This window comes from Pectinophora gossypiella, chromosome 10 (genome assembly GCF_024362695.1).
Source record: "Pectinophora gossypiella chromosome 10, ilPecGoss1.1, whole genome shotgun sequence".
NCBI lineage: Eukaryota > Metazoa > Arthropoda > Insecta > Lepidoptera > Gelechiidae > Pectinophora > Pectinophora gossypiella.
Window position 1 is genome coordinate 16,163,826 of NC_065413.1, and position 27,366 is coordinate 16,191,191.

The 27,366-nt window shown below is 39.7% G+C and overlaps 2 protein-coding genes across 7 annotated transcripts in view; one reads left to right on the forward strand and one right to left on the reverse strand.

Annotated features, from left to right (window-relative positions):
- The window catches only part of LOC126369932 (peptidyl-prolyl cis-trans isomerase G), a 30,637-nt gene extending 3,969 nt beyond the window's left edge, over positions 1–26,668 (reverse strand). Inside the window, exons 1-18 of one of the 2 annotated variants that reach the window (XM_050014530.1) lie at positions 26,343–26,668; positions 25,976–26,081; positions 25,487–25,574; positions 23,552–23,581; positions 23,125–23,264; positions 21,565–21,688; positions 19,568–19,744; positions 7,884–7,956; positions 7,283–7,384; positions 6,455–6,530; positions 6,181–6,243; positions 5,569–5,634; positions 4,966–5,113; positions 4,131–4,400; positions 3,137–3,778; positions 2,459–2,561; positions 1,782–1,872; positions 751–850 (exon numbers count right to left, since the gene is read on the reverse strand). In XM_050014530.1, coding sequence (XP_049870487.1) covers positions 751–850; positions 1,782–1,872; positions 2,459–2,561; positions 3,137–3,778; positions 4,131–4,400; positions 4,966–5,113; positions 5,569–5,634; positions 6,181–6,243; positions 6,455–6,530; positions 7,283–7,384; positions 7,884–7,956; positions 19,568–19,744; positions 21,565–21,688; positions 23,125–23,264; positions 23,552–23,581; positions 25,487–25,574; positions 25,976–26,081; positions 26,343–26,537 — 2,594 coding nt within the window. In that variant the 5' untranslated portion in view covers positions 26,538–26,668. Of the gene's footprint in view, positions 1–750; positions 851–1,781; positions 1,873–2,458; positions 2,562–3,136; positions 3,779–4,130; positions 4,401–4,965; positions 5,114–5,568; positions 5,635–6,180; positions 6,244–6,454; positions 6,531–7,282; positions 7,385–7,883; positions 7,957–19,567; positions 19,748–21,564; positions 21,689–23,124; positions 23,265–23,551; positions 23,582–25,486; positions 25,575–25,975; positions 26,082–26,342 lie in introns of both variants that reach the window. The other variant, XM_050014528.1, reaches the window with a different exon arrangement.
- On the forward strand, positions 13,050–18,033 carry LOC126369933 (piggyBac transposable element-derived protein 4-like). 5 transcript variants are annotated; one of them, XM_050014532.1, is made up of 9 exons: positions 13,069–13,130; positions 13,409–13,501; positions 13,809–13,871; positions 13,946–14,026; positions 14,108–14,567; positions 14,647–14,709; positions 14,787–14,873; positions 14,944–15,003; positions 15,098–18,033. In XM_050014532.1, the coding sequence occupies exons 5-9, from the start codon at positions 14,348–14,350 to the stop codon at positions 17,113–17,115; spliced, it is 2,448 nt and encodes an 815-aa protein (XP_049870489.1). In that variant the 5' UTR covers positions 13,069–13,130; positions 13,409–13,501; positions 13,809–13,871; positions 13,946–14,026; positions 14,108–14,347; the 3' UTR covers positions 17,116–18,033. The 5 variants fall into 5 exon arrangements, with proteins under 5 accessions (XP_049870488.1, XP_049870490.1, XP_049870489.1 ...); XM_050014534.1 differs by having other exon boundaries at positions 13,072–13,130; positions 13,409–13,464; positions 13,946–14,567; XM_050014531.1 differs by having other exon boundaries at positions 13,050–13,130; positions 13,412–13,501; positions 13,809–14,567.
- Positions 26,669–27,366: the final 698 nt, after the last annotated feature.

The window sequence follows — 27,366 nt, forward strand, 5'->3', positions numbered from 1 at the left end:
TTTCCTGCCCTTCTTAACCATATACAGGGTGTTAGTGACATCGTAACGAAAACTTTGAGGGATAATTATTATTCAGACCATGATTCTGAGTTGATATCAAGTGGAATTTTCCGTCGCAAAATTCATGATTATTTTTAATTTTTAAAATTCTTTTCAATTCTATTTTTTTGCGATGGAAAATTCCACTTGATATTAACTCAGAATAATGAGCTGAATCATCCCCCTCAGTATTTGTTACGATGTCATAAGTCACACCTGTACAAGTACTTGTACAAGACACACAAGCCAACAATCAACAAGACATACAAGTAGCCATACAATCAGACCATGATTCTGAGTTAATATCAAGTGGGATTTTCCATCATCATGATGATATCAATCATGATATATTGATATCAAGTGAATTTTTCTGTAGGAAAATTCATGAAATTTTTTGTGTCTTTTTTAAATATTTTTTTGTTCCATACTTTTGCGACGGAAAATTCAACTTGATATCAACTCAGAATCATGGCCTGAATCACCCCTCAAAGTTTTCGTTACGTTGTCACTTACACCCTGTATATCTATATAGTCACACATCCAAATTATATCACCAGAGTATATCAAACCCAATTATATCAGCAAAGACAAAATTAATCAAATCGGCATTTGTTTTTTTTTTTCACCTGACTTATTGTAGGTTTGCTGCAGATGGCATTAACTATTTGGCCGGACAAAATCATATCGGCAAACTATATATTGATACAATACCTAGGGCTCTCGCTTCGCTTCCTGCGGTCAGACGAGCGTCGCCGACGCCGCTTGTCGTCGTCAGAATCGGAGGACGCCGGCTCCTTCTTCTTCTTAGCTTCTGTACAATAAAAACCAGTGTTCAACATATATGGCAACACAGTTTGAAACATCACGAACATCGATCTCACGAGATCTCGTCTACTTTTTCGGGATCAATCCCGAAGCATAATATGACATTGAATATGAGAATTGGGTGAATCTCCTAGAGTTCTAATCTAATCTAGCCTACAAGATCCCACTGCTGGGCAAAGGCCTCCCCTTCCTCTTTCCATTTTTCGCGGTCCTATGCGTATTCCGGCCAGTCCCTCCGGCAAGCGTCCAAGTCGTCACGCCATCTCTTCCGAGGTCTGCCACGACGCCTGTACCCGTCATGAGGCACCCAATGCGTGACGATCCGTGCCCACCGCTCAGGGTGCATGCGACAAACATGTCCGGCCCAATCCAATTTGAGTTTGGCGGCTTCTCGACCCACATCAGCGATTCCCGTTTTTGAACGCAGTGTTGTGTTTTGGACTCGAGTCCTCGAGTCGGAGTGGACTCCTCAAATTATATATATTTTTTTTATTTATTTATAACACTTCATAAATTACACATAGATTGTTTTACAAACATCGCTAAACCTAAACAGGTTTGTCTCGATGCCTTCTTCTTCGGCATTCGCCACGCTTTCACATTATTACATTTAAAGAACTTACTTACACAAAACAAATCATTACTATTCACTACAGTAGGTAGCAAACAGAAATCACACGTTGACCGTCAGTAGGGTTTTTTTTTTTTGACGTGACTTATTGTAGATTTGCCGCAGATGGCATAACTACTTGGCCGGACAAATGGGTCCGTCAGTAGGCATTCGCTTATATTTGTATGTGTGAGGTAAACCTAGCGTCTGGAGAACGGAGAGTTACCGTTTAGTATTATTCTATGCTATTGCTTCCAACACTGGGCTGTATGACTTAAAGTACAGTAGTCTAGTACAATGACCTTACCTGCAGCCTTATTCTCCCGGTCTTTCTGCCTGGACTTGATGAGGCGGACTATCTCCATCAACTCCTTGCGAGCCTCATCACGCTGCTCCTCCTAGAGAGAAAGACGATAAACTGTCGTACTGGATACATACAAAGTGTTAAAATTCGGATTCAAAAATATCTTTATTCTGAAGACAACAAAGACACCATACCAAATACTGAGGGATCACCTTACTTTCGGACTATCGGGTGATCAGCCTGCAATTTCCCAACCAAACTACAATCATGAGGTGATTGTGATTAGTGTCCCACCGGGATTCGAACCCGGGACCTCTGGAATGTAAGCCCAAGCGGTACTCCATTTGGAAGCGTTTCGAGTGTTCCTCAAAGATTCGATCTCCACGACCTCGAGTTGTTCTACCGGGATTTCTATGGTTCTTGATACGAATATAAGTTACTTTGTTACAAAAGTGTCTTTGTTTTACTTATTTCGCTATTCACTATCTTTTGTGACCCGAAAAGGTTACACGCTCAACGACTGAAACACGGAGGTCGAATACTTGTTCGGATAGATGGAGCCGGCGTAGGCATCACGATATAGATTAAAAAAATCGCCAGGATGAGAACCCGGTGGTTTAATAGTTAACAAGCTTGTCACGGCTTGCCAAGAGCTTGCTCAAGTCCTGTCGGAGTCAAACCTTTTTCTTGTCGTCTCCTGCAGGTGACTTCTCATGGCTCTTGTCGCGACTCTTCTCGCGACTGCCGGACCGCCTGCTGTAACGGGGCTTCGGGGATTTGGACCTAGAAATAGATCAAATTGTATTCTCATGAGCACACTCTCCGACGAACAATCGTCGAGCAAAGCGACGCTCGTGTTCGCTTGCCGACCGCATCGTCACCCTATTATCCCGTTTTACACAGGGTCCGCTTACATAACCTGAAGATTTGACAGGTCCGATTTTTTACAGAAGCGACTGCCTGTCTGACCTTCCAACCCGCGAAGGGAAAACCAGCCCAATACAGGTTAGGTCACATACCTCTGAAAATATTTTTTTCGGGAATGTGGGTTTCCTCACGATGTTTTCCTTCACCGCTGAGCACGTGATAATTTATGTTCCAAACATGAATTCGAAAACAAAATCCGACAATCATTGGTTTTAGCCTGTGCTGGATTCGAACCTGCGACCTCAATGGTCTTACGTTAGTCTAAAATAGCCGGAAGCCACTAAGGGGTAAGGGGAAGAGCGCGCGGACTCTTATCGCTCGCACATACACTCTCCACTCGCTCCACTGAGTCTAAAGCGGTGAGTTGTAGCTAAACGCCATCCACGATAGATCCGACTTGAAGGGTATTAAAATAACAAAAAGCAACATACCTGTCTTTACTGCGAGACCGCCTTTTCTTGCCCTTGTCTTCTCTATCATCATCTCTACTCTTACTCCTATCATCTCTTCTCTTGTCACTCCTCTCTCTATCCTTCGACCCGCCTCTTCTATCATGCCTATCTCTTGACCTGTCGCGTCTATCGGATTTATCCCTGGATTTATCGCGTTTGTCATCATGTCTATCTCTCGATCTATCACGTCTATCATATTTATCTCTTGACCTATCACGCCTCTCTTCTTTTCTCTCGTCGTGCCTGTCCCTTGATTTATCACGTTTGTCGACCTTTTCTTTATCACCGTAACGCTCCTTTGACTTTTCCCTCTTGTCTTTGTCGACAGACATTTCTTTTGATTTGTCTCTTTTATCGACTTTATCATCGTGTCTCTCTCTAGATATGTCACGTTTATCGAATTTCTCTTTATCAGGCTTATCTTTATCGCTTTCAATCTTTTTATCTGACCGTTCATCTCTCTTTTCCATTTTATCATCTCTTTCAGAGAACCTGCGAGCTCTGTCCTCTCTGTCACTCTTGTATCTGTCGCGTCGTTCGTCTCTTTCCTTGGTTTCCTTGTCCTTTTCTCTTTGTCTGTTGTCTCTATCGCGGCGCTCGAGGCGCTCTTCCATTCTGTTTCTTTAAATAAATAAAACAATAAACTTTGATTAAGATGAAACGAAGTGTAATGTTGCCAAAACAAAGTACAGCCATGTATGTGGTTGGCAATCCCAGGCGAAAAAAAAAAACATTTCAAAAAGAACTACTTTTTTTGATATGACAATTGTAGATTTGCCGCGAATGGCATTAACTATTTGGCCGGATGAATGGGCTCACCTGGTTTCAAAAAGAACGAGCTAAACAACGTGGTACAACAAAATAACACGAGCGACATAGTCATGAGTGATTTATCCCGCTGCTGGACATAAGCATCCCTCCATGATTGAATAAACTCTATAAACAAAAAATTACAACTTATTTTTAGCCGTACCTCATTCCTTCAGCTCTAGCACCTCTGAAGGTACTTCGCAACAGACTAAAAGGGTCATATCCATCTTTGGACTTTTCCTCGACAGGAGCTTTAGCCAACCCCTGGTGTTCGGAGACAGTGACGGCGGAAGACAGTTTTGGTGCCGCGTATACCACTGCCGACGCCAGACCCTCTCTGCGACGGGGCTCTCTAGTATCCCGGGACTCTCTGTTGTCACGGGGGTCTCGAGTGTCTCGGGCGTCGCGTGGATGGGGGACTTCTCTTTCCCTGCTGAATAATGAACTTAAAGAAAATTAAAATATTGTCGCTAACACATTGCACATTATATTCTTCTATCGTGTGGGTTGTGAGGTGAATTTCCAACCTCATCAACCCTGGTGTCAGGATTACTATTGTGGCCACCAAAGGCCACTGACACGGCTCATATAACGGTTACTCATTTACATCAGTAAGTAGTAGTAGTTATTATTATTATTATTAGTAACCGGGACTACCGGCTTACCGTGCCTTCCGAAGTACGGATCACCTTACTTTCGGACAATAAAGTGATCCGCCTGTAATGTGCTAACCAAAGTGGGTAAAATACTGTGGAGGCTGATATCCGCACATGGAAATGGCGGTGGATAGGTCATGTCCTTAGAAGACCTAGAACACCCGTCCCGACAAGCTCTGACATGGTATGCGCGTGCCAAAGAGACCTGGCGACGCTCGGTTGACCATGAACTAAAAACTCTCGGCATGTCATGGGAGCAAACTAGAGACTGCAAAAGATCGCGAAGAGTGGAAATCTGTTGTTCGAGACCTACATTGATCGAGAATTAAAAGCAGTACAAACCTGTCATTACTCTTAGGCTCGACGCCGAGTGCTCGCGCTAACATCTGCGCCCGCGACTCGGGCGTCGGTCGTCTCTCTCGCTCGCGCTCGCGGCGACAGACGTCTTGCTTCTCTATCGGCTTCCTGCGCTTGTGGGTGCCGTCTTCATCTACACAGGGGTATTTAGTTTAGGGTTGAACTATATCTACCCTCATCGCATCGCGCTTTCCTACGCTTCTATCTCTTTCTGTCACTCAGAACAGTAATTTGCCAGACAGAGACAAAGAGCGGGATTGCAACCGCCCCGTAGATTCTGCCACGTGCGGTCGCATTATCTCGCTCTAACAAACGACTGTTCTAAGTAACAGAAAGAGATGGAAATATAGGAAAGTGTGGATTTTCGTGCTGTTGGCAGCACTTGCTGTTCAACCTTTAATTAACATCTTAAGATACATGCACATACATAATATAACACCTATTTCCCGTATGGGTAGGCAGAAACCACGGAATGGCACTTACTGCTCTTATTGACCTGGCGTCTCTTTGAAATATCCTGGTTTTGATCGCAATATTGTGCAGTTACAGTCGTAAGCTTATATTATGTATGTATGTTATAATAATTACCGTCAACATCCATATCCTCTTCAAAATCCAATGCGTTGTAGTCCACTTTCTCATGGCGTGACGTTTCTGTTAACAAAAATTACACAATCATAATAAAATTATGACGGACCCAACTAGTTGACCTGCTAGTTCCACCCATATCCAACAGATGGCGCACATCAATCAATGCAGTCCTACAACGCGCTAACGAAATTTGCACAGCGCGACGCATATATAGGCTTTAGTGACCAAAATTATACAAGTAGGTACCTACTCCAGGTACACTTTAATTTCTTTTAATCACTCAAAACTTCTTAGCTATGACTGGCAAGGATCTTTGGGCGCTAAACTTAGCTGAACTTATTGTAGATTTGCCGCATAATGGCGGACCCAACTAGTTGATCAGCTAGTTCCGCCCGCGTGCAACAGATGGCGCCACCATTCAATAATGCAGTCCTGAAACACGCTATCAAAGTTTGCACAGCGCGACGCACGTATACAACTTTTTACCTAACACTGTTGGTTCGTGGATCCCAACTTGTGGTTAGTTGGATACTAGGCTCTGTTCGGTACCCGGAAACATCCTTATATCGCCGTTGAAAAAATTAAACAATTCAATACATTTATGCTTACCCAAAGTGGTGTCGCACTCTCCCTCCTCTTTCTCCCTAGGCTCAGGAGTACCGCCCTCGTCTCCTAAAATAGAAGAAAGTTTCATCAAAAGGAAATCGTTAAAAAAGTGCAACAATCAGGGGATGGGCGTTAGGGGGGGGGGCTATAGGGGGGTGGGGAGGTGAAAGAGGATAGACCTTTCTCAGTGTTGGCAATAACTATTTATACCTACATCGATTCTCTTATGACAAAATATAGACATAATCAGTGGGATATAATTGATTAGATAACTTACTGATGAGTGATCTCTCAGAGGGTCTACTCCTCTGAGCTTCGTGATCTCTCTCCTTCGCTCTTTCTTGGCGATCATGCTGTAAGTATAAACATTACATTAAATATATTTTACCTCCTGAAACTGACTGACAAAATACACTGTTGTTATTTGCTAATTAGGTATAGGGATAGTACGTTAGGTAACCCTTTATTAGGTCGGACGCTGTTAAGTACCTACCTATTTAGGAAAAGCCGCGCGTGGTGAGCGCGTTTACGAGAGACGGAGGTCAAAGTCACACTGGTTTAAAAAACACTAAAATCTACATCAATTTTCTGAGAGGAAATTCCACTTGACATCGACGCAGAATCTTTGTAGGACTTTGTCATCCCTAGTTTGGTTACGACATTACAGGCTGATCACCTGATTGTCCGAAAGTGTGATGATCCGTGCAGGGAAGGCACGTCAAGCCGTTGGTCCGGGTTACTATTTACTGTTGTGAGTAATCGTTACCCGAGCCATGTCAGGGGCCTTTGGCGGCTCAATAATAAGCCTGACACCAGGGTTGATAAGGCTGGTATCACACAACCCACACGAAAAGAAGAAGATGGTCTGAATCATCCCACTCAGTATTCGTTACCGTGTCACTAACACCCATACGTACTTGTATGGTACTTGTAGGATTTTCCATAGCAAAAAAAAAATTGAATTGAAAATAATTAAAAAACAAGAATTTTGCAACGGAAAATTTCACTTGATATTAACTCAGAATCATCGTCTGAATCATCAACCCTCTGAGTATTCGTTACGGTGTTACTAAAATCCTGTATATAATGTGTAAACCAGTGTTACCTCAAACTCTGATAGCTTGATGATGCGTCGTTGCGCCTGTCTCCAGTGCGGCGGCGTGACAGAGCGAGAGCGGGAGCGCGAGCGGGACGGAGTGCGGTAACGCTGTAAGCAAACGTGTTATAGAATAGAAATCATTTATATAAGTAGGTATTGGTACACAGTAGGAGTTATACTATCTGCCAAACAGCTGCGATGAGAGACTTTCCAGGCTACTTTCAAATAATATAGGTGACGCTCTCTAGATTAAACAGCATCTGTGGTCTCCCGATGGGGCCACCGGCGAATTTTGTGGGACTGTCGTTTGTTTGGTAAGGAATTTACAGGCTTGTATCACCTGATTGTCCGAAAAAGTAAGATGATTCCGTGCTATATTTTTTTGTGGAGCGTAACCCTGGAAAGTCCCTCTTTGGTGACGCACCAAATGGTGATTTAATCAAACCTGCGAACCTAAATGATTAAAATGCCTGGTATTAAATTACAATGTTATGGTATAAATAAAGAATAACATAAAAAGTTTAAAATTAAAAACATATTTTATAAAAAAATATAATAAAAGGTTTAAATTAAATTCAATGGAGAAATATGAATATGCAATACTTACAAAAACGCCTCGGCCCTTTATAATTCGTCCGCTCCTTGTGTAAGCGTGGCGGTCTCTCTCGCGGAATCTTGCCCTTATAACAAGAATAGTATTAACAACATGCATACATAAACTCACGCCCATTTCCCACCGGGGTAAGCAGAAACTATAGAATTCCATTTGCTTCGATCCTGACACACTTCTCTTGCTTCCTCCACATTCATCAATCGCTTCATACACGCACGCCGGTTCAGAGTAGATCGTACTAAATCTTTTCTGAGGACATTATAAATTTTGATAGGTGTTATTAGCATGTTAATCGTCGTTCTTCTTCTTATCGTGTGGGTTGTGAGGTGGAATACCAGCCTCATCAACCCTGGTGTCAGGGTTATTATTGAGCCGCCAAAGGCCCCTGACATGGCTCATGTAACGATTACTCACTTACATCAGTAAGTAGTCGTCAGTAGTAGTCGTCGTAGTAGTCATCAGTAGTAGTAGTAGTCGTCACTTACGTCAGTATTAATATTTGCACGCCTGCAAGCAGGCTGAATACACTAAGGACGTACATATTACTTATTAAGACCATTGTACTGTGTTCATGCAAATAAACGATCTATCTATCTATCTAGTAATCCTAACCAAACTAGGGACCACAAATTGATTTTAGTGATATGCTCCCCCACCGGGATTCAACACGAGGCCTCCGGATCGTACGGCTCAACCACTGGACCACAGAGGCCGTTAATATCCATTTATTCGTTGAAACTAACAATTTTTAACTTATTTATCAATTATAATTTAATATTGAAAGTGTATTACACTCACATAACTTTGTATTTTTATTTTACACAATACATGTACTACTTTTACTATTATGCGCACAATCTTTGCTTGGGATCGTCGTTAATTATTTATGATTTTTGCTAACGTCATGTCATGTGTCATGTTAACAAAAATAATTTGTCATCATCACTAATTTAAAATCCACGTTCTTGTCGGTGTAGCATTTTCCATGCTACTATTTAGGGAAAAATAGGGCAGTGGTTTCCCTCTTGCCTTCCGCCCCGCAGTACTCTGTCTGACGCGAGTGGGATGGCGCCCAGAGTAGTCTATTTCAAAGCCGTACTAGGACACCTATCCTCCGCCTCTGAGTAGTAATTTATACTTATGATGAAATAAAGAACATTTAAAAACAAAACTTACATCAAAAATCGACTGAAACTGTAGAAGAATTGTTTTATTTAAATATTAAAAGTCAAACTCAAAACTCGATTAATAATAATTTAATAAATTTGTCAAGTGCGTCGGGTTCCGTAGTTGCCCGTCAAAATGTGGGTCCGTGCAGGCCAAGAGGCAGGAAGCAACTTAGCGATTCCACTCTCTCTCTCTATTTAAGAGCTGCGCTCTTGTCGGTGGAGTAATCGCCATTCCTGTCTTCTTCCCGCCAAAACCTACACCTCCCGATACGACACGACCTGCACCTTCTCTTTTATTTGTTTCATAAATGTAACTAACTTTATTACTACTCTCATAAAGTGTAATATTGTTCGCCATCACCGTAAGGTTCATCATATCCATCTTAGGACTTCGTAACAACAACGACAACAAATTGTCTTTGATTGCTTGTGGCTCTGCCCACCCCGTTAGGGATTACGGGCGTGAATTTACGTACGTACGCCTTGGGATTCTATCTGTCGACAATGTTCTCTGAGAACTTAATAAATGAAACAAAATGAAATTACAGAATAAAGAATATCACTGCTTAACGAACGCATAAGTAAGCTAGTAGTAGCTGCGTATAAGTTTATTCTGTAAATGTTTTGTGAATTTGTGTGCAATAAAGTGTTTTATTATTATTATTATTATTATTAGAACGGTAACTCTCCGCCCCGCACCAATACATATCGAGTGCCAACCTCACCCCCTCTGGGTCTTACTTTAGTCTTAAATAGTAGTAAGCCGCTAAGAGGTAAAGGGGAGAGCGCTCTGCGTCTCGCTCGCACTTACGCGTTAGGCAGCACACGGTAAGAAAGAGATGTTTGTATGGGTGTGCTTTGAACTAAGACGCTGTCAAACGGGCGGGTGTTCTATTATTATTTTTTTAATTTATCTTGTCCTTACTGGACAAGGGGTGGGGTTTCATAATCATAGGCCCGTATTAATAGATCGAACTCAAACGTCATCTTAAGTGCGTCTCAGCTGAGATTGACTTGAGACGTGAGCAACGTCTTAAGTCTGTCACTAATTAATAAACATGACTTAAGCTCAACTCAGCTGAGATTGATCTCAAGTAGCAGTTGGAGACAAACTCATGTTTCTTTTTTATTTCTCGGCCTAGTTACCAGACTGTCAAGCCCATTTCAATGAGTTGCGCGTGAATAGATGGCTTTTTTGTTATTATTTTTAACCAACAAAACGCAGATGTAAGTTACCTACTGACGCTAAACGCAACTGACAGTATTTGACAGGCCAGACCGATTTGTGTGAATATTTGAATTTTGCAAAATGGATAAAGAAATTTACTTTTTCCTGTGCCGAAAAACAATTATTATTATTAATATTAAAAAACAAGGCATATTATAGAAAATAAGCAGACGGGCGGGGCCACACTTCGCATAAAAAATGAGTCGTGGAACTCAGTAACCCAGGAATTCAATGCGAGCCCGCTTACTACGCAAAACGTAAGTTCCCAATTTATTTTGGTCATAAACATAGCTATATATAATCTAGTAAATGTTTGCAATCGAAAGCTGTGAATATCATCTAACTTAGTAGCATGCTTTATCAATTTTAAATATACAAGAAATTTTCAACATATGTTAATTTATTATTAATATTTATATTATATAATGTAATATTGATTCTATTCTTTTGAAATAGTAGTGATATAATTAATATTTAAATAAATATAAACTTTATTCTTTGCAGAGTATTCAACACCGCTTGATTCTACGGACTCCGACCCAGACAAGACCCAGACCCAGACAACTATAATCCGACCACCGATCCAGCCTTGATTTAAAAAAAATGTGTTGCTGTTGCAGTTTCTTGTCATTTCTTCTCCTCAACCGTAACAACACCTTGCGAAATGACGTAGATTTAAAAAATTCGTAATTGTAAATAAGAATTAAAGTATACATTTCTCAATAACTATCTTTTATTTATAAGTCTACCATTATAACATTTACTAATAGTGGACACTATCTTTATATGGGTGCAATCGAGAGCGCCATCTATTCCCGGTAGACCAGGCCAGCGCCCATGTCTCCCCATTTCTTGAGATAGTTCCCTGTTTGCCATAGCTTCAGCTCCTTGCGGAAATTTGACATATTGCCGGATGAGTTTGGCCAGGAGTTCAAATACAATAATTACAATAAAGAACGATTCTTGTTGAAACCTGTTTTATTTTATTTTATTAAAATCATGGTCTTCGTATGGATTACTAGCATCTCTGATATACTGCTTAGGCAAACGATTCCGCGTAGGCCAAAATATATCGTCATAATATTGGATATCAACAATAACTTCGTATATCGACATGCTTACTTTCGCTCGATGCACTGTTTGTTGCGTTGAAACTGCTACTCAAGTCGTGCTCGAGCCGCACTTGACTTTGACAGCTCAAAATACGTACTTGAGCTTCGTCTTGAGTGCCGAGTTTGGTTTATTAATATGAACGTTTTTGACAACTCTCAGCTGAGAGCGAGTGTGACATTAGTGAGTCAAGTCCAATTTATTAATATGAACAGATACTTGAGATCAATCTTGAGTTGACACTCGGAACTTGAGATTGGTTTATTAATACGGGCCATAATCATATCATTTATTGCGTTCCACATGGTAGGAGGTTGGTAATATAAGGTATGTAACACATATGGACCCGGATTGGGCACAGCAATTTAAAAGAGAGTTAAAGCATATTCATATATAAGCATTTCTCGGATGGCTCGGACTAAGGCCCGTATTAATAAACCAATCTCAAGTTCCGAGTGTCAACTCAAGATTGATCTCAAGTATCTGTTCATATTAATAAATTGGACTTGACTCACTAATGTCACACTCGCTCTCAGCTGAGAGTTGTCAAAAACGTTCATATTAATAAACCAAACTCGGCACTCAAGACGAAGCTCAAGTACGTATTTTGACCTGTCAAAGTCAAGTGCGGCTCGAGCACGACTTGAGTAGCAGTTTCAACGCAACAAACAGTGCGTCGAGCGAAAGTAAGCATGTCGATATACGAAGTTATTGTTGATATCCAATATTATGACGATATATTTTGGCCTAGGGGAATCGTTTGCCTAAGCGGTATATCAGAGATGCTAGTGATCCATACGAAGACCGTGATTTTAATAAAAAATACAGGTTTCAACAAGAATCGTTATTTATTGTATTATTGTATTTGAACTCCTGGCCAAACTCATCCGGCAATATGTCAAGTTTCCGCAAGGAGCTGAAGCTATGGCAAACAGGGAACTATCCCAAGAAATGGGGAGACATGGGCGCTGGCCTGGTCTACCAAGAATAGATGGCGTTCTCGATTGCACCCATATAAAGATAGTGTCCACTATTAGTAAATATTATAATGGTAGACTTATAAATAAAAGATAGTTATTGAGAAATGTATACTTTAATTCTTATTTACAACTACGATTTTTTTAAATCTACGTCATTTCGCAAGGTGTTACGGTTGAGGAGAAGAAATGACGAGAAACTGCAACAGCAACACATTTTTTAAAATATCAAGGCCGGATCGGTGGTCGGATTATAGTTGTCTGGGTCTGGGTCTTGTCAGGGTCGGAATCCGTAGAATCAAGCGGCGTGAGGTTTTGCCACAGCTTGCGGAGGTGCTGATTCTTGACCTAAAAGTATTAATAATAAATTAACTTATATGTTGAAAATTCCTTGTAAGTATATTTAAAATTCATAAAGCTTTCGATTGCAATCATTTATTAACCACTCTACAGTCGTTGGTAATTATAGCTACCGATTCCAAATTCACCTCAGCAGTCGGTGGTAGCTATACTTACCAATCGACGGGGTTCCGTTAGGGTGACCAATTTTACGGATTAACTATTTTTACAAGCTAGTATAGATTATAAACTTATACTAGTATTGTGTACTATAAAAAACCTTACTAGGTGGTATTTGCATCTCTTCCCTATGAGTCGATAACATTAAAAAAACAACTTTCAAAGTCAGACGAGTGTTGGTCGAGTCTACTGTCAACTACTGTGTTTGCGAGTGAGTGTTTTAAACAAGAAATATGCCGTAAGTATATAAAATATATTATTTTTATTGATTAGCATACATCTTGAATATATCCTCTACCGTTTTCTACAAAAACCTGAACATTTAAGCCATGATTTTGTTCCAAAATCATTAAGAGAAAAATATCGTATCAAAAAAAACGTCTCCCGAGACAAAAATGGAGGCAAATTACAGAATATTACACGACGCATTATATTTTAAAATGTTTTAAATACATCACGTTACTTATTAGTTACTCGTGGAAACAAATTATTTACCTAAATAAACAATTATTTCAGCAGATGCCCAGGATTTAGATTACAGGGTACACCAAATTTGGTCAACTTTTATCATGGTAACTAAACCTACCATCGACTTATCTGGGTTTAAGGGTTCGTACAAACGGAGCGATTATCTTTGTATGGCTGCTTGAACGCGCTTATTTTTTGTTTGAGCTTACAGTTACTTTGGTGTTTGTATTTGGAGCACGTTTTGGTGTCATTTTTTTTGTGTTTGTGTGACATGATTTTTGTGTGGTTTATTAATTAATTTAATAATCAAATGCTACAATACTAACTTTCATACTAATCCAAATATCTATAGTGGTTAATTTTGCGGTTTTCTTGTATGACATTTTTGTAATACTGTGCAAGCATAATGTTTTAATTATAGGTACTAATTACTAAGTATTTATTTTAGATTACCAAACAAAAATTGTCGCGACTTGAGTCCGACAAGTCGCGGGTCGGCAAGTCGTCAAAGGTAAATATTATTTATTTCTGTTTTCGTGATAATAAAGTATGTATAACATAATAATATGCTGTTTTACGTTTCAGTGTTCAAAGAGGTAGAGGGCGAGGACGTGGACAGGGAAGAGGTGGGCGTGTACACAGAGAAAGCGAAGTTGACAATGTAGAGTAAGTAGTATTGCACACAAATTCAATTTATAACTAGCGTTCTTTTATCTTCAGTTCTAAACAGTGACTGCTTTTTTTCAGAGTTGCAATAGCTGAAGTGAGGGCACAAAGACAAATTACGAAAAAACGTTTGACTAAACTGCCAATAAATATCCAACAGGAGTTTATAGACAGAAAGCGGCAGGCGCAATTAGATCGTATATTATTGCCTGATGCGCCTCCACGAAAGCGCCGCACGCAGTAAGTAATCTTCGTTATTGTTATTTATGTTATTGTCATGTCTATATAATAATAATAATAAAAACACTTCTATATGTTTTTATGTTTTTTTTATGTTTTTTTTCTATATGTTTGTTGTGTTGTCTATATGTTTGCTTTTGTTTTAGACGTCCATCGCCAGAACGTGGTGCAATAGAATTTATTTCAAATTCTAATGCACCTGCTGGCCAGGAAGTCTCTGTGCCTGTGGCTTCGACTTCCAATGCACCTGTTGGCCAGGTAGTCTCCGTGCCTGTGGCCACGGACGACTTCATTATTATTGGTAATTTAAAGAGATTAACTTGTATAGTTTAAACACAATAGATTTAAACCCGCACTTAATTGCGTTGTTTGTGATCCAGCCCCCGAAGCCACCGACGTCGCTGGCGGAGAAGTGGTCGGGAACACCGACGAATTTTATATCGGTAAAAAACTCATTAATAATCATATAAAAGTGTAGTTATCGTCTTTAAACCCGCATTTATTAATATTTTGTTTACAGTACCGGCACCCGAACCTGCCGCATCTATTGTCACTGCGCCTGCTCCCGTCGTAGCACCCGCTGGTGACGACGACTCAGATATCACTGGTAACAGGTTAATACAAAATTGTGGAGTGTAAGCGTACTTGAACTCGCATTAAATTATATTCTTTTGCAGAGGTCCGCCCGTCTATATTTTCGGCGCCAACTGCCAGTACGTCGAAAAGGAGTGTAATAGGTGAAACACTTTTAATTAATTTGACTATATCCTTATACAATTAGTCCCTGAAAATGATAAAAAATCTGTGCTAATATTATAAATACTTTTTCAGCTATGAACGACGATCACTTTGCCGAGACTGTGACTAGCTGGATGACAGACTTTTTTGATAGTGAGGACGAAGACTTACTCGATATCGACAGTAATGACGTTGACTTGGGTATCTCACTCTCGACACAAAGTAATACTCGTACAGCCACTGACTGCGCAGCAGACGATGATGGACTAACTACTGAACAAATTTCTTTACTTCATGCGCAAGAGGAAGCTGATGACATATGTGTGAGAGACTTGGCACCTACTAACGATTTTTTTGAATTTAATTGGACGTGTGACAGACAGACTTTTACTGGTAAGCGAGAAGTCTTTACTGGTTCGCCAGGACCGACATTCACGGTTACTAACGACATGACTCCGACTGATATTTTTTATAAAATGTTTGACACTGATTTTGTTGACATGCTGATACGACAAACAAACCTTTACGGTGAACAAAAACTGACAAAACTAAAACAAAACCGAGAAACGAAAAAACATACACGGACTTTGCGTTGGACACCGACTGACCGGGACGAAGTGATAGCGTTTTTAGCACTGATTATACTTCAGGGATTATACCCCAAAGTGACGGAGGAGTCCTACTTCTCTTATGACGGGTTTGGGACTACTCCTTTCTTTGGGCGAATAATGTCCTACAACAGATACTTCCTGTTAAAAACGATGTTACACTTTGTAGACAATGACTCGACTGAGGACACGACAAAACTTAATAAGATAAGACCTGTCATCGACTATTTTAATGCCAAATTTTCATCAATGTATTACCCTGGACAGAACGTGGCTATTGACGAGAGCCTACTAAAATGGCATGGCCGACTTAGTATTTCTCAAAAAATAGCAACCAAAGCCGCTCAAGTAGGTGTAAAAACCTATGAAATGTGCGAGTCGTCATCAGGCTACCTATGGCAGTTCAGGGTGTATACTGGAAAAGATGGCCCCAACAGAAAAAGAAAAATGCGACAATCTGACGACCACAACACCCAGCAACAGACTGAGGATCAGGACACACAGCAAGAGCGACTTGACAACAGTGACAGCCAGACACACCGACCTGAAGACCGCGTCATCCAGCAGGACCAAGCTAATGACCCTGACACCCAACAAGACCGACATGACGACCAATCGAGCAGTACGTTTCGTCCGCGAAATGCTACTTCTCAGATTGTTTATGACTTAATGACACCACTACTTCACCGGGGACACACGCTAATAATGGATAATTTTTATAATGCTCCATTATTAGCGCGTTGCCTTAAACAGGAAAAGACTGACGTATTTGGGACTCTGAGATTATCGCGAGAATTTGTTCCCGAAAGTTTAAAGACTATAAAAAAGACTGACATGCGACAAGGTGAAATAGTGGCATCTTACTGTTCCGATCTGTCGGTGATGTTGTGGCGTGACTCTAACCTCGTTAGTATGATCTCCACTTACCATCCCCTTCTAATCGGATCAGTGACTACGTATAACCGTACGCAAGTACATAAGCCGGCTGTCGTCCTTGACTACAACAAATCAATGGGAGGTGTCGACCGCAAAGATCAGTATCTTGCCAGTCAAGCTCTTGAGAGACAGAAAACTAAAGTGTGGTACAAGAAGCTGTTTAGGCGCCTTTACAATGCAGCAATCTTTAACTGCTTTGTGATTTACGATAGTAATCCCACACACAAACTTGATCACCGTCAGTTTAGGAGGACGCTGGCTGAAGACTTGCTACGGTTGCACAAAAACATTGACTTGACGACAGAACCCAAACTAATTCGACATAGAGAGACGACTCAATTGGTGGCACGCCAAACAACGCGACCGTACGTGGCCTCGAACCATTTTCCGATGAAAACGGGATCCACTGCCACACGTTGTTTTATGTGCACTAAGAACAAACGACCGTCTAGGACTGCATATAAGTGCGAGGAGTGTGACGTAAATCTGTGCATCGTGTATTGCTTTAAAGCCTATCATAAGCCTCCTCGCACTTCCACCACCAACCAGGACAATACTGACGATTGAGATTTTTGGCGACTTTTGATTAATACTGACAGTTAAGACTTTTGACGCTGACTTTTGTTATTACTACTTCTCCGGGCAGTTGGACGACCTGAAGGCTCAAAAATACACTCATCGGTGTATACGTACGCGTCCAACATACTCCGAAGCGATGGACCGGCTTATCTAAATTAGGTCACCGTAAAACTAATAGAGTTATTTTCAACTAACTATAATCTGTATAGATTGGTCTTGGTAATTAGTTCGTTATAAATTATGCAAAATAAAGTTTTTATGTATGGGGTACTGGCTGGTTATAACTTAGTTACAAATTACAACTTTTCAAGAGAAACTAAATACAGACTTTCCAAATTAAAATTTTGTATGGAAAACGATGGGCCTTAGTAAAATTACTATGTTATTGCATTTTATGTATTATGTATCTTATCACCGTTACACCGTTTTCTTAGGAATTACTGTAGATTCAAAACTTCAACTGTGAAACTGTGAAAGACATACTTACAATACAAGGAATAAAAATAAAATTGTTGTTAAAAATTCTAGATTAAGTAAATTAAATTCATCTTTTTTGGGGTTATGTATACGTTTTTACAATAAAATACCAGATAATATTTTAAATTTATCAGAGAATAAATTTAAAGCTCACGTGAAGCTTACTTTATGTAAAAAAGCTTATTATAAAATTAATGATTACCTAAATGATAAAAATGTCTGGTATTGAATGTGTTCCTCTAGTTATTAAATAACTTATAATGTATCCTCATTGATTTAAAAGATGTGTTGCTGTTGCAGTTTCTTGTCATTTCTTCTCCTCAGCCATAACACCTTGCGAAATGACGTAAATTCAAAAATGTTATGTTACATTGACCTTCAACAAGTTTATCCATGATAATTACGTTGAATAAATGATTCTGATTCTGATTATCGACTTTAATTCCATGCACAAAATGTGCATGTTAATCTTACCCTTTATTGGTAACTATAGTTACCATAGACTTAAAAAGGTAGGAACGCTCAGTGTAAACAGAAACTTAGCGAGGGCGGCCATCTTGGTAAGAATACGGTGTTACAAATAAGTCGTGACCAGGTGTTATATTTATATTTCTTGTGTTTAAACTAAATAACATTAAAATATAATTTGAATACTAGTAAAAAGTGTAAAAAATGCGCTTTCAAATAAAAAATATTACAGTTCCTAGAACATGATACTTTACATGCTATTAACAGGCATGGCTGGGATAACTGAAAAAATGAGCGGATTCTGTCAATTCTAATTGGATTTGAGATAGATTTTATAATGTGATCTTTTTTATTTTTATCTAATTAGAATCATTGCACGTCTCGCTTGCTGTTTCTGAATTTTCTTTATTATAGCCACAGTAGTTTTTGAGTTACACGCCTTTTTATAACACGCCACGATATCGCCCACCGAACGCCGCGCCAGTTCGAAATGCCTGGACTGTTGAGGCTAGATTTGCTAGTGCGCCTGGACTGTCAAGTGGTTATATTATATATAGCTGTGTTCATGACCAAAATAAATTGGGAACTTACGTTTTGCGTAGTAAGCGGGCTCGCATTGAATTCCCGGGTTACTGAGTTCCACGACTCATTTTGTTATGCGAAGTGTGGCCCCGTCCGTCGGCTTATTTTCTATAATATGGCTGTTTTTTAATAATTGTTTTTCAGCACAGGAAAAAGTAAATTTCTTTATCCATTTTGCAAAATTCAAATATTCAAACAAATCGGTCTGGCCTGTCAAATACTGACAGTTGCGTTTAGCGTCAGTAGGTAACTTATATCTGCGTTTTGTTGGTTAAAAATAATAACAAAAACGCCATCTATTCACGCGCAACTCATTGAAATGGACTTGAAAGTTTGGTAACTAAGCCAAGAAATAAAAAAGAAACATGAGTTTGTCTCCAACTGCTACTTGAGATCAATCTCAGCTGAGTTGAGCTTAAGTCATGTTTATTAATTAGTGACAGACTTAAGACGTTGCTCACGTCTCAAGTCAATCTCAGCTGAGACGCACTTAAGATGACGTTTGAGATCGATCTATTAATACGGGCCTTAAAGTGCAAGTGCGGCACTGTTCCCCAAACGATGGAACATCTTACATCGTGTCCTGCGTGCCCGAACACCAGGGGCCTGTTTAATAAAACTTACAATTGTAACTTACATAGACAATTTGATGTACATTGTGGAGTTTGTGATCACAAATATTTTGAAGTTTCATATTAGCTACGTAATGAACACCAAATTGTCGTTGTAATTTACAATTGTAAGTTTTATTAAACAGGCCCCTACACGCAGGAGGATCTGATGAGCGGTGCAGGTAGCGCCATACTGGTTGCCAAGTTTTGGGCCGATACTATTTAGTTTGCCATCGACACGAAAAGAGGAAATCTTGGATCTCGGATCTTGTTAACAACAGAACCCTAAAAATATACCTCACCTCTCTCTATCCCGTCGGGGGTCACTCCGGTCTTTCTCAGGGTCCCTGCCGCCCCGCATGAGGAACCTGTTGGAGGGGACCTCAGGGATCTCTCGGGGGTCAATCTTGGTGGTCACCACCAGAGGATGCCCCCCACCTTCCGACTCCTCTTCTTCTTCTGATGCGGATGATTGTTGACTGCTGGGGATTGTTACTTGTTAGTATTCATGTATAAGCTGGACATACATTGTTTGAGCTTTACGCGGTTATTTTCATAATTAAAACACATAATAAGCATAAACATGTACTGGAGTCGGGCCCTAACCGCAGGATCAATTTTAATAATCCACAAATATTATCGACAGAACGCCATTACATCCCCAGACTCGTAAAGGAGGCTATTACAACAAGAAAACACAAGAATTTCAATAGGGAAGACGGGTTTAAATACGAACGGGGTATGTAAACCGTTTGACGTGTGCTGTCTACTAGTGTTGCCGCTCGATAGTGCCCTATATCGATAGGGCGAATGATCGAAAACTATCGAGTTTTCGATCGAACTATCGATAGTTTACCAAAAAACTATAGTATCGATAATTAATCGATAGTATCGATACTATCGATACTATCGATAGTATCGATAGTTAAAAGATGAAAAACTATCGATAGTATCGATACTATCGATAGTATCGATAGTTGAAAAACAAAAAACTATCAATACTATCGATACTATCGATAGTATCGGTCTTCGATATTGCGCAAGCTATCGATACTATCGATAGTATCGATACTATCGATAGTTTTGTATGATCGATAGTGACCTTAATTTCGATAGTATTGTAAAAAAAATCCTATCCACTCCACTTAACAGTGTTTTTTTTAAGTTTAGAGAATTGCCTACTTCAAAACCAAATATCCTCTGCAAAAACACCCACGTAATATAAAATATATTAAATACGAGCTTTAAATGGTGTGAATTGTTCGACACAATGCTACATTCAATACTATCGAAAATAAGGTCACTATCGATCGTACAAAACTATCGATAGTATCGATAGCTTGCGCAATATCGAAGAGCGATACTATCGATAGTATCGATAGTATTGATAGTTTTTTTTTTTTCAACTATCAATACTATCGATAGTATCGATACTATCGATAGTTTTTCATCTTTTAACTATCGATACTATCGTTGCTTATCAATAGTATCGCCAAAAAAAAGCTATCGATACTATCGATAGTATCGATACTATCGATAGGCCTATCGGTTGGGTAGATGATTTTGGCTGTTTACTATCGATAGTAAAACTATCGATTTTTCGGCAACACTACTGTCTACATAATTCTGTCGGGTTATTAGCCAACGCAATTTTTTATAGTGTTGTTTTAGATTTGTGCTTAAAATTGACGTGTGTTCCATAAATTTTATGCTTGTCGATTACCCGTCCCTTTCCTTTTCGGCGGATAAGAAAATGACAGATATAACTTAAAATAAAATAAGATGATGTTTACAGGAATTAGCACCACTGTACCACCGATATAGCACTTTATTTGAACAGCCATAACATTTTATTTTGAAGGAATGAACTTATGCTATCTACATAACTTAATGTACACGTATTTAAAACACGGACCGGACGCTTTTTAAAAAAAAACTTAGCGAATGTGAGTCTTTTCGTTTATAGGAAGTCAGTTAAAAAGTGCCTTGAAGTAAAAAGATCATTTTTTGGAATACCAATTAATGTTTAAGGATAAGAAAATGGCAGGTATAACTTAACTTAGTTGTTCATATTTTTGCGACCGAAAATTCCACTTGATGTCAGATTAGAATCATAGTCTGAATCATCCCTCAAAGTTTTCGTTACGATGTCACTAACACCCTATATATTTAGGTATGTATAAATGATATGCAAACTGTAACTATATTTTATAATGACTTAAAATAGAATTAGGAGGTGCTGGAATCAGCATAATTATATTTCAATACCAAACACTAATATGTAGTTATATCCTCTCACCGTTTCTTCTTCTTCTCTTTCTTGTCCTTCTTCTTCTTCTTCTCCTTCTTGTGCGAGTGGTCCGAGTCCTCGCTGTCTTCCTTCTCCGACTTAACTTTATCTTTGTCTTGCTTGCGCTTTTTACCTGTCAATGAATAACATTCGAAATATAAATAGGCTATTTGGTTTAGTAAATATACTTACTTATAGCACAAAATTCACTTAGAATCAGAATCATTTATTCAACGTAATTATCATGGATAAACTTGTTGAAGGTCAATGTAACATTTTTGAATTTACGCCATTTCGCAAGGTGTTATGGCTGAGGAGAAGAAATGACAAGAAACTGCAACAGCAACACATCTTTTAAATCAATTTTGTTCCTCTAGTTATTAAATAACTTGTAATGTACCCTTTACAAGTTATTTAATAACTAGAGGAACACATTCAATACCAGACATAGTGATTGACACACCTCATACAAAACACCTCGTTACACAGACACTGCACATTGACGTTATCGTACACACGCATCTGTGTGTGTGACGTCTGACGTCATACGACTGAAGACTAAAGTAAGACCTGTTTGAGGTAAACCTAGCTCAGCCGCTGGTGGAGAGCGGAGAGTTGCTGTTCTATAAGTAGGATTATTCCTTATTTTGTGTACCTGGTTTGTTCAGGACATTACTGACTGATCACCTGATCGTCTGAAAGTAAGATGATCCGTGCTTCGGAGGGCAAGGGTACGTTAAGCAGTCGGTCCCGGTTACCATTTACTTAAGTATGTAGTGAGCCATGCCCCTGACATTGGCGGCTCTATAGTAACCCTGACACCAGGGTTGATGAGGTTGATCTTACAATCCTGACATAGGTAATGACGGTACCTTTAATGATGATAGTATAGTCAGAGGTACATACATCGCAAGATGAACTAAGTACCCACACCTCACCGAGCTTTCTTTTAGACAAACGTGATAGGTGGTGAGCCGTATCGCCGTCTATAATGGTTGTACCAACTGTGTTAGTGAAAACTGCATTTAAGATAACGCATTACAGGACCACAGTGACACTGTATGACAGGGCCACAGAGACACTGTACCACAGGACCAAAGTGACACTGTACCACAGGACCAAAGTGACACTGTACCACAGGACCAAAGTGACACTGTACCACAGGACCAAAGTGACACTGTACCACAGGACCAAAGTGACACTGTACCACAGGACCAAAGTGACACTGTTCCACAGGACCAAAGTTACACTGTTCCACAGGACCAAAGTTACACTGTTCCACAGGACCAAAGTTACACTGTTCCACAGGACCAAAGAAACTCTGTACCATAGGGCCACAGTGACACTCAAATTCAAAAATATCTTTATTCAATAGGTAACATAGTTACACTTTAAATCGTATTTTTTTACACAACGAACGTCTCGTCCGCCTAAAACTACTGCAGCTTCTCACAACCTGTACCAACACGGTACCAAAGGACCACAGTGACACTGTACCACATGATCACAGCGACACTGTGTCACTGAGTTACGTACTTTTTAATGATGGTAATGTTAACAATGACGTACCAGGCTTGAGCCTAACGAGCTGCCCGCAGTTGGCCACGGCCACGTCTTGCAGCGGGCGCGCGTTGCGGTCCACGGGTAGAGTCTCCAGTTGCCGCACCAGCGCCGCGCCGCTCACCACTTGCCCGAATACACAGTGCACACTGTAACAATGGGGGTCGACACGTTAGTATTTGTATGGCATATTCGAGTGGTAATTATCGGGGTCGGCATCGGTATCGGGGTTGGTATTGGTATCGGGATCGGGAGCGGGGTCGGTTTCGTGATCGGTATCGGAATCGGGATCGGTATCGGAATCAGAAACGGGATCAGAAACGGGATCGGGAGCGGGCTCAGAATCGGGATCGCGGTCGGTATCGTGATCGGGATCGGAATCAGAAACGGGATCGGAATCGGTATCGAGTTAGTAGGTACTTGTAAAGTTACTTACTTGTCGAGATGCGGCGCCGGCTGTGTTGTTCTACAACACACAGAACAGAACAAATGAGAGCGGGTGCTAGAGCGGGGCTCCGCGGCCTGCTGCGGCGGTCCAGCGCCCTCTACACAACCATACAACACACGTTAATGGCGGCTTAGCTACACTTCATTACCAGAGGCTGCACGGGTCGCGCTATCGTCACGGTTTCCAACCAATAGTAAGAAAGAAAAATATTCTGAACACTTATTAGGAGTAATTAAAACGCATAATACGGTACTATGTGTTCTCTGCTTAACCCGGTGGGAATTAGGCGTGAGTTTATGTATGTATGTGTGTTAATTATGATAATAACCGCGTAAACCGCAAATAATATTAGGTGGCAAAGATGGTCGAAGGCCGCGATAGTAGTCGCGCCGGGCGCGTTTGCTTTACCGTGCAGACCACACTGGCAACAAGGCCTGTCAATAATTTTATCTTCACAAACACATATAAAAGCATTACAATTTCTAAAACTTATGTTGGCATTTTACGAGCCAATTCCTTGTGTATGGCGACGAATTGCTAGATTAGAAGTTAGAAGACTTCCTTTTGCCTTTTGTTCATAATACACCTAAGACAAACATGAAATATGTTAACAAGTTCAGTCCTGGAGATGAAAGGCTAAAATTGCTGAAAAAAAAGGATTATTACACAAAGTTTCATCATCAACCAGAGGGCGTATGGAGCATACTCTACCACGCTGGTCCTCTGCGGGTTGGTGGAGGTGTTTTTACGGCTAATAGCCGGAATCAACAGCTTGATGTGCTCTCCGAAGCACGAAATCATCTTACTTTTTTAGACAATTAGGTTATTCTAGAGTGAAAAGTCCTTTCCAAACAAAGGACAGTCTCACAAAGTGATTTCGACAATGTCCCCATGGGCATTCAAACCTGGATTGTGAGCCTACTAGACCACGGAGGCTCTTGGTTAATAACACAAAAGTGTGGTGGGGCAACTCCCATACTTAACCCCCGTCATTCCCGTTTTAAGTCTTACATTTCATATATGTTCAAATTTTAATATTAACAAATCTATGTAATGTCTTAAACCTAAATAAAGATTCTATCTATCTATCTACTTTAGTACCAATAACATCATAGAAAAAGATACATAGATTATATAGAATAGAAATCGTAATGTAAATGTCCGAAATAATATTACAAAGACGATGAAGTGAGTTTCCTAGGTCAAAGATACATTTTGAGATTCTTATTACAAAATAAAGACAGATCTAACAATTTTTTTTTCTTTATTACTTATCATGGCCGGATCGTGAATTTGTGGGGCCCTGGGCTGAAACTACTTGGGGGCCTATCTTAATACTCAACTAATAGCAAGAAATATTTTAACAGACATTTTTTTTTTCAAATTATGGTCTACTTTTTAGCGGGATCTGGGGGCCCCTTGTAACCCCGGGGCCCTGGGCTGCAGCTCAATCAGCCCATAGGTAGATCCGGTCATGTTACTTATTATGAACTTCAATAAAGAAATATAATAATAATAATTGCGACATTTGACACGTTTTTCTATGACATCTTTATTCAGTAGGTAACATACGTAGTTAAACTTTGAATTGGCAATATTTCCATAACAAACGTCTCCTCCGGTTAAAATTACTGCAGCTACTCACAACCTGTATAGCCGATCAAAATGGTAGAACTTCCAGAATCCTTTTTTTTTTTTTTTGACGTGACTTATTGTAGATTTGCCGCAGATGGCATTAACTACTTGGCCGGACAAATTGGGGAGCGCTGAAGGCTCTCACCCGGTACAACGTTTAAGACAACAGGCCTGAGGGTGCCCAGTTGGGTGTGAAACTTCCAGAATCCCTCTCTTTTTATTCTTCAAAAAAATTGTCTGGACTGATCAGCTGATTTATCTCTCATTCTTACCAATCCTCAAACTTACATGAAGAACTGTGAGCCATTGGTGTCCTTCCCTCTGTTAGCCATAGACAGTAGGTAGGGTCGGTCATGCTTTATTTCGAAGGTTTCATCTGAAAAACAAATTATTTCAAATTTGAAATCAGACCACCTTATTAGTGGACTCTTGTTGTTAAATGCTAGCAACACTAAAAAAATATACAAACAGTTGAGTGTGTGTAATTATTTGACAACTAAATAAAGATCAATTTATTTGATAATAGGATCCAGTCAAAGATAAACTATGAAATGCTAATCAAGATGTAGAACGCAGAAGATGACCATATAAAAATCTAATTGTTGTTTTTAAATTGGAATTTTTATCATTTCGGTATTCATTAATTTTATAATAAGCTTTTATACATAAAGTAAGCTTCACAAGAGCTTTAAATTTATTTTCTGACAAATGCAATTAGGTATTTTGAAGATGAACTTATTACATGTACAGTCCTGCAAGTTAAGTAGTCCTACTAACCTTCGAAAGTACCGCCATAAATGGACTCCCCTCCGGTGCCATTCGCATTGGTAAAATCCCCTCCTTGGATCATAAAGTCCTTTACAACTCTATGGAAGACCATGCCCTGCGGAATGTTATTCAATGAGCAATGAGAAGAGTAGTCTTCAGTTGTCTGATACTGAGTTAAACAACAAATGAATCAATGTTGTCTAGTAACTATTATATCTTTAGGTGTATATAGAATTTAATTCAGTACCTTCAGATTACCAGTACTTTTCGGTATTAAAATATTACTGCCCCTAACAAGACTTATAATAGCCTAGAGCAATTACCGATTAGAAAAAAAGGTGATAAAAATCAGTAAAAAAATTAACCAAAAACTAACCTTGTAAGTAAGCGGCTTCCCGGTGACTTTGCCCAGCCCCATGTCCCCTGCGCATAGTGCACGGAAATTCTCAGCAGTCTTCGGTGCCACATCGTTGAATAGCTCAAAAACTATACGCCCGGAAGGCAAACCACCAATGGAAATGTCCATAAATACGCGGTCTCTAGCCGGCTTCTCATCCCCGTCGACCGTCATTTTAACAGCCCCGCCCGTTGTTTAAACTTTCAAGATTACTAAAATAACAATAATTAATGCAAACTAAAACCCGAAAATCGAATTAACACATTTCTTTTCAACGATAAACAGCAGCGATAAACGACTGTCACACCGACAAGACAATCGACTAGAGATGGGCCGAGTCAGGCTGTCTCGAGTACTAACTTGAATACACTATAGAAATCGAGTACTTAATAAACAGAACAAGAATGCTCAGTTATTTAATTTCAAATACTTTCTATCAATCATTCGTCAATCATGATTTAGGATTAGAACAAATATCGTCTATATGCGTGAAATTCCCAAAAGAGTATAAATGGGCAAAGGGAATTTACCCAAAATACCGTGTAGATTGTCCATTTATAATATTCAAGAGTGATATGAAGTCACAGCGAAATATGACGGTAAGAGAAGGTTCCATGTTTACTACCAAATTACCAATGGGAGACTTTCCAGAGTTTCCAGCCTACATTATCCAAAAAATATAAAGATGGCGCTGTTCATTTAACGTGATAATTACCTATTTTGTCATTGCTCGGGGTACATAATTATTATAATTCTTCAAAATGTAATGGCAGAGGCGTATATAAAAATAAAAATACTCGAATACAAAAAATAGCCGACACGGCAAACACTATAATCGACATATAAATTCATAGACAACAATTTCAAATGTAAGAATACGAATAACTAGGGTTGTACGCGCGCGTTATATAAAACAATTCGTGTAGAATTCGTGTCATATTTTATCCCGATTAAAAGGGTGTTACGGGTATTACAATTACATCTTTCCACCAATCAATTATGA

What these genes read in the sequence shown, in the direction of transcription:
- LOC126369933 (XM_050014531.1), top strand. Translation starts at nt 14,348, where the DNA reads ATGTTTTTTTTATGTTTTTTTTCTATATGTTTGTTGTGTTGTCTATAT. An exon ending in GGACGACTTCATTATTATTG is followed by an intron (nt 14,568 to 14,646) that starts GTAATTTAAAGA and finishes TTTGTGATCCAG; the next exon opens with CCCCCGAAGCCACCGACGTC. An exon ending in CGACGACTCAGATATCACTG is followed by an intron (nt 14,874 to 14,943) that starts GTAACAGGTTAA and finishes ATTCTTTTGCAG; the next exon opens with AGGTCCGCCCGTCTATATTT.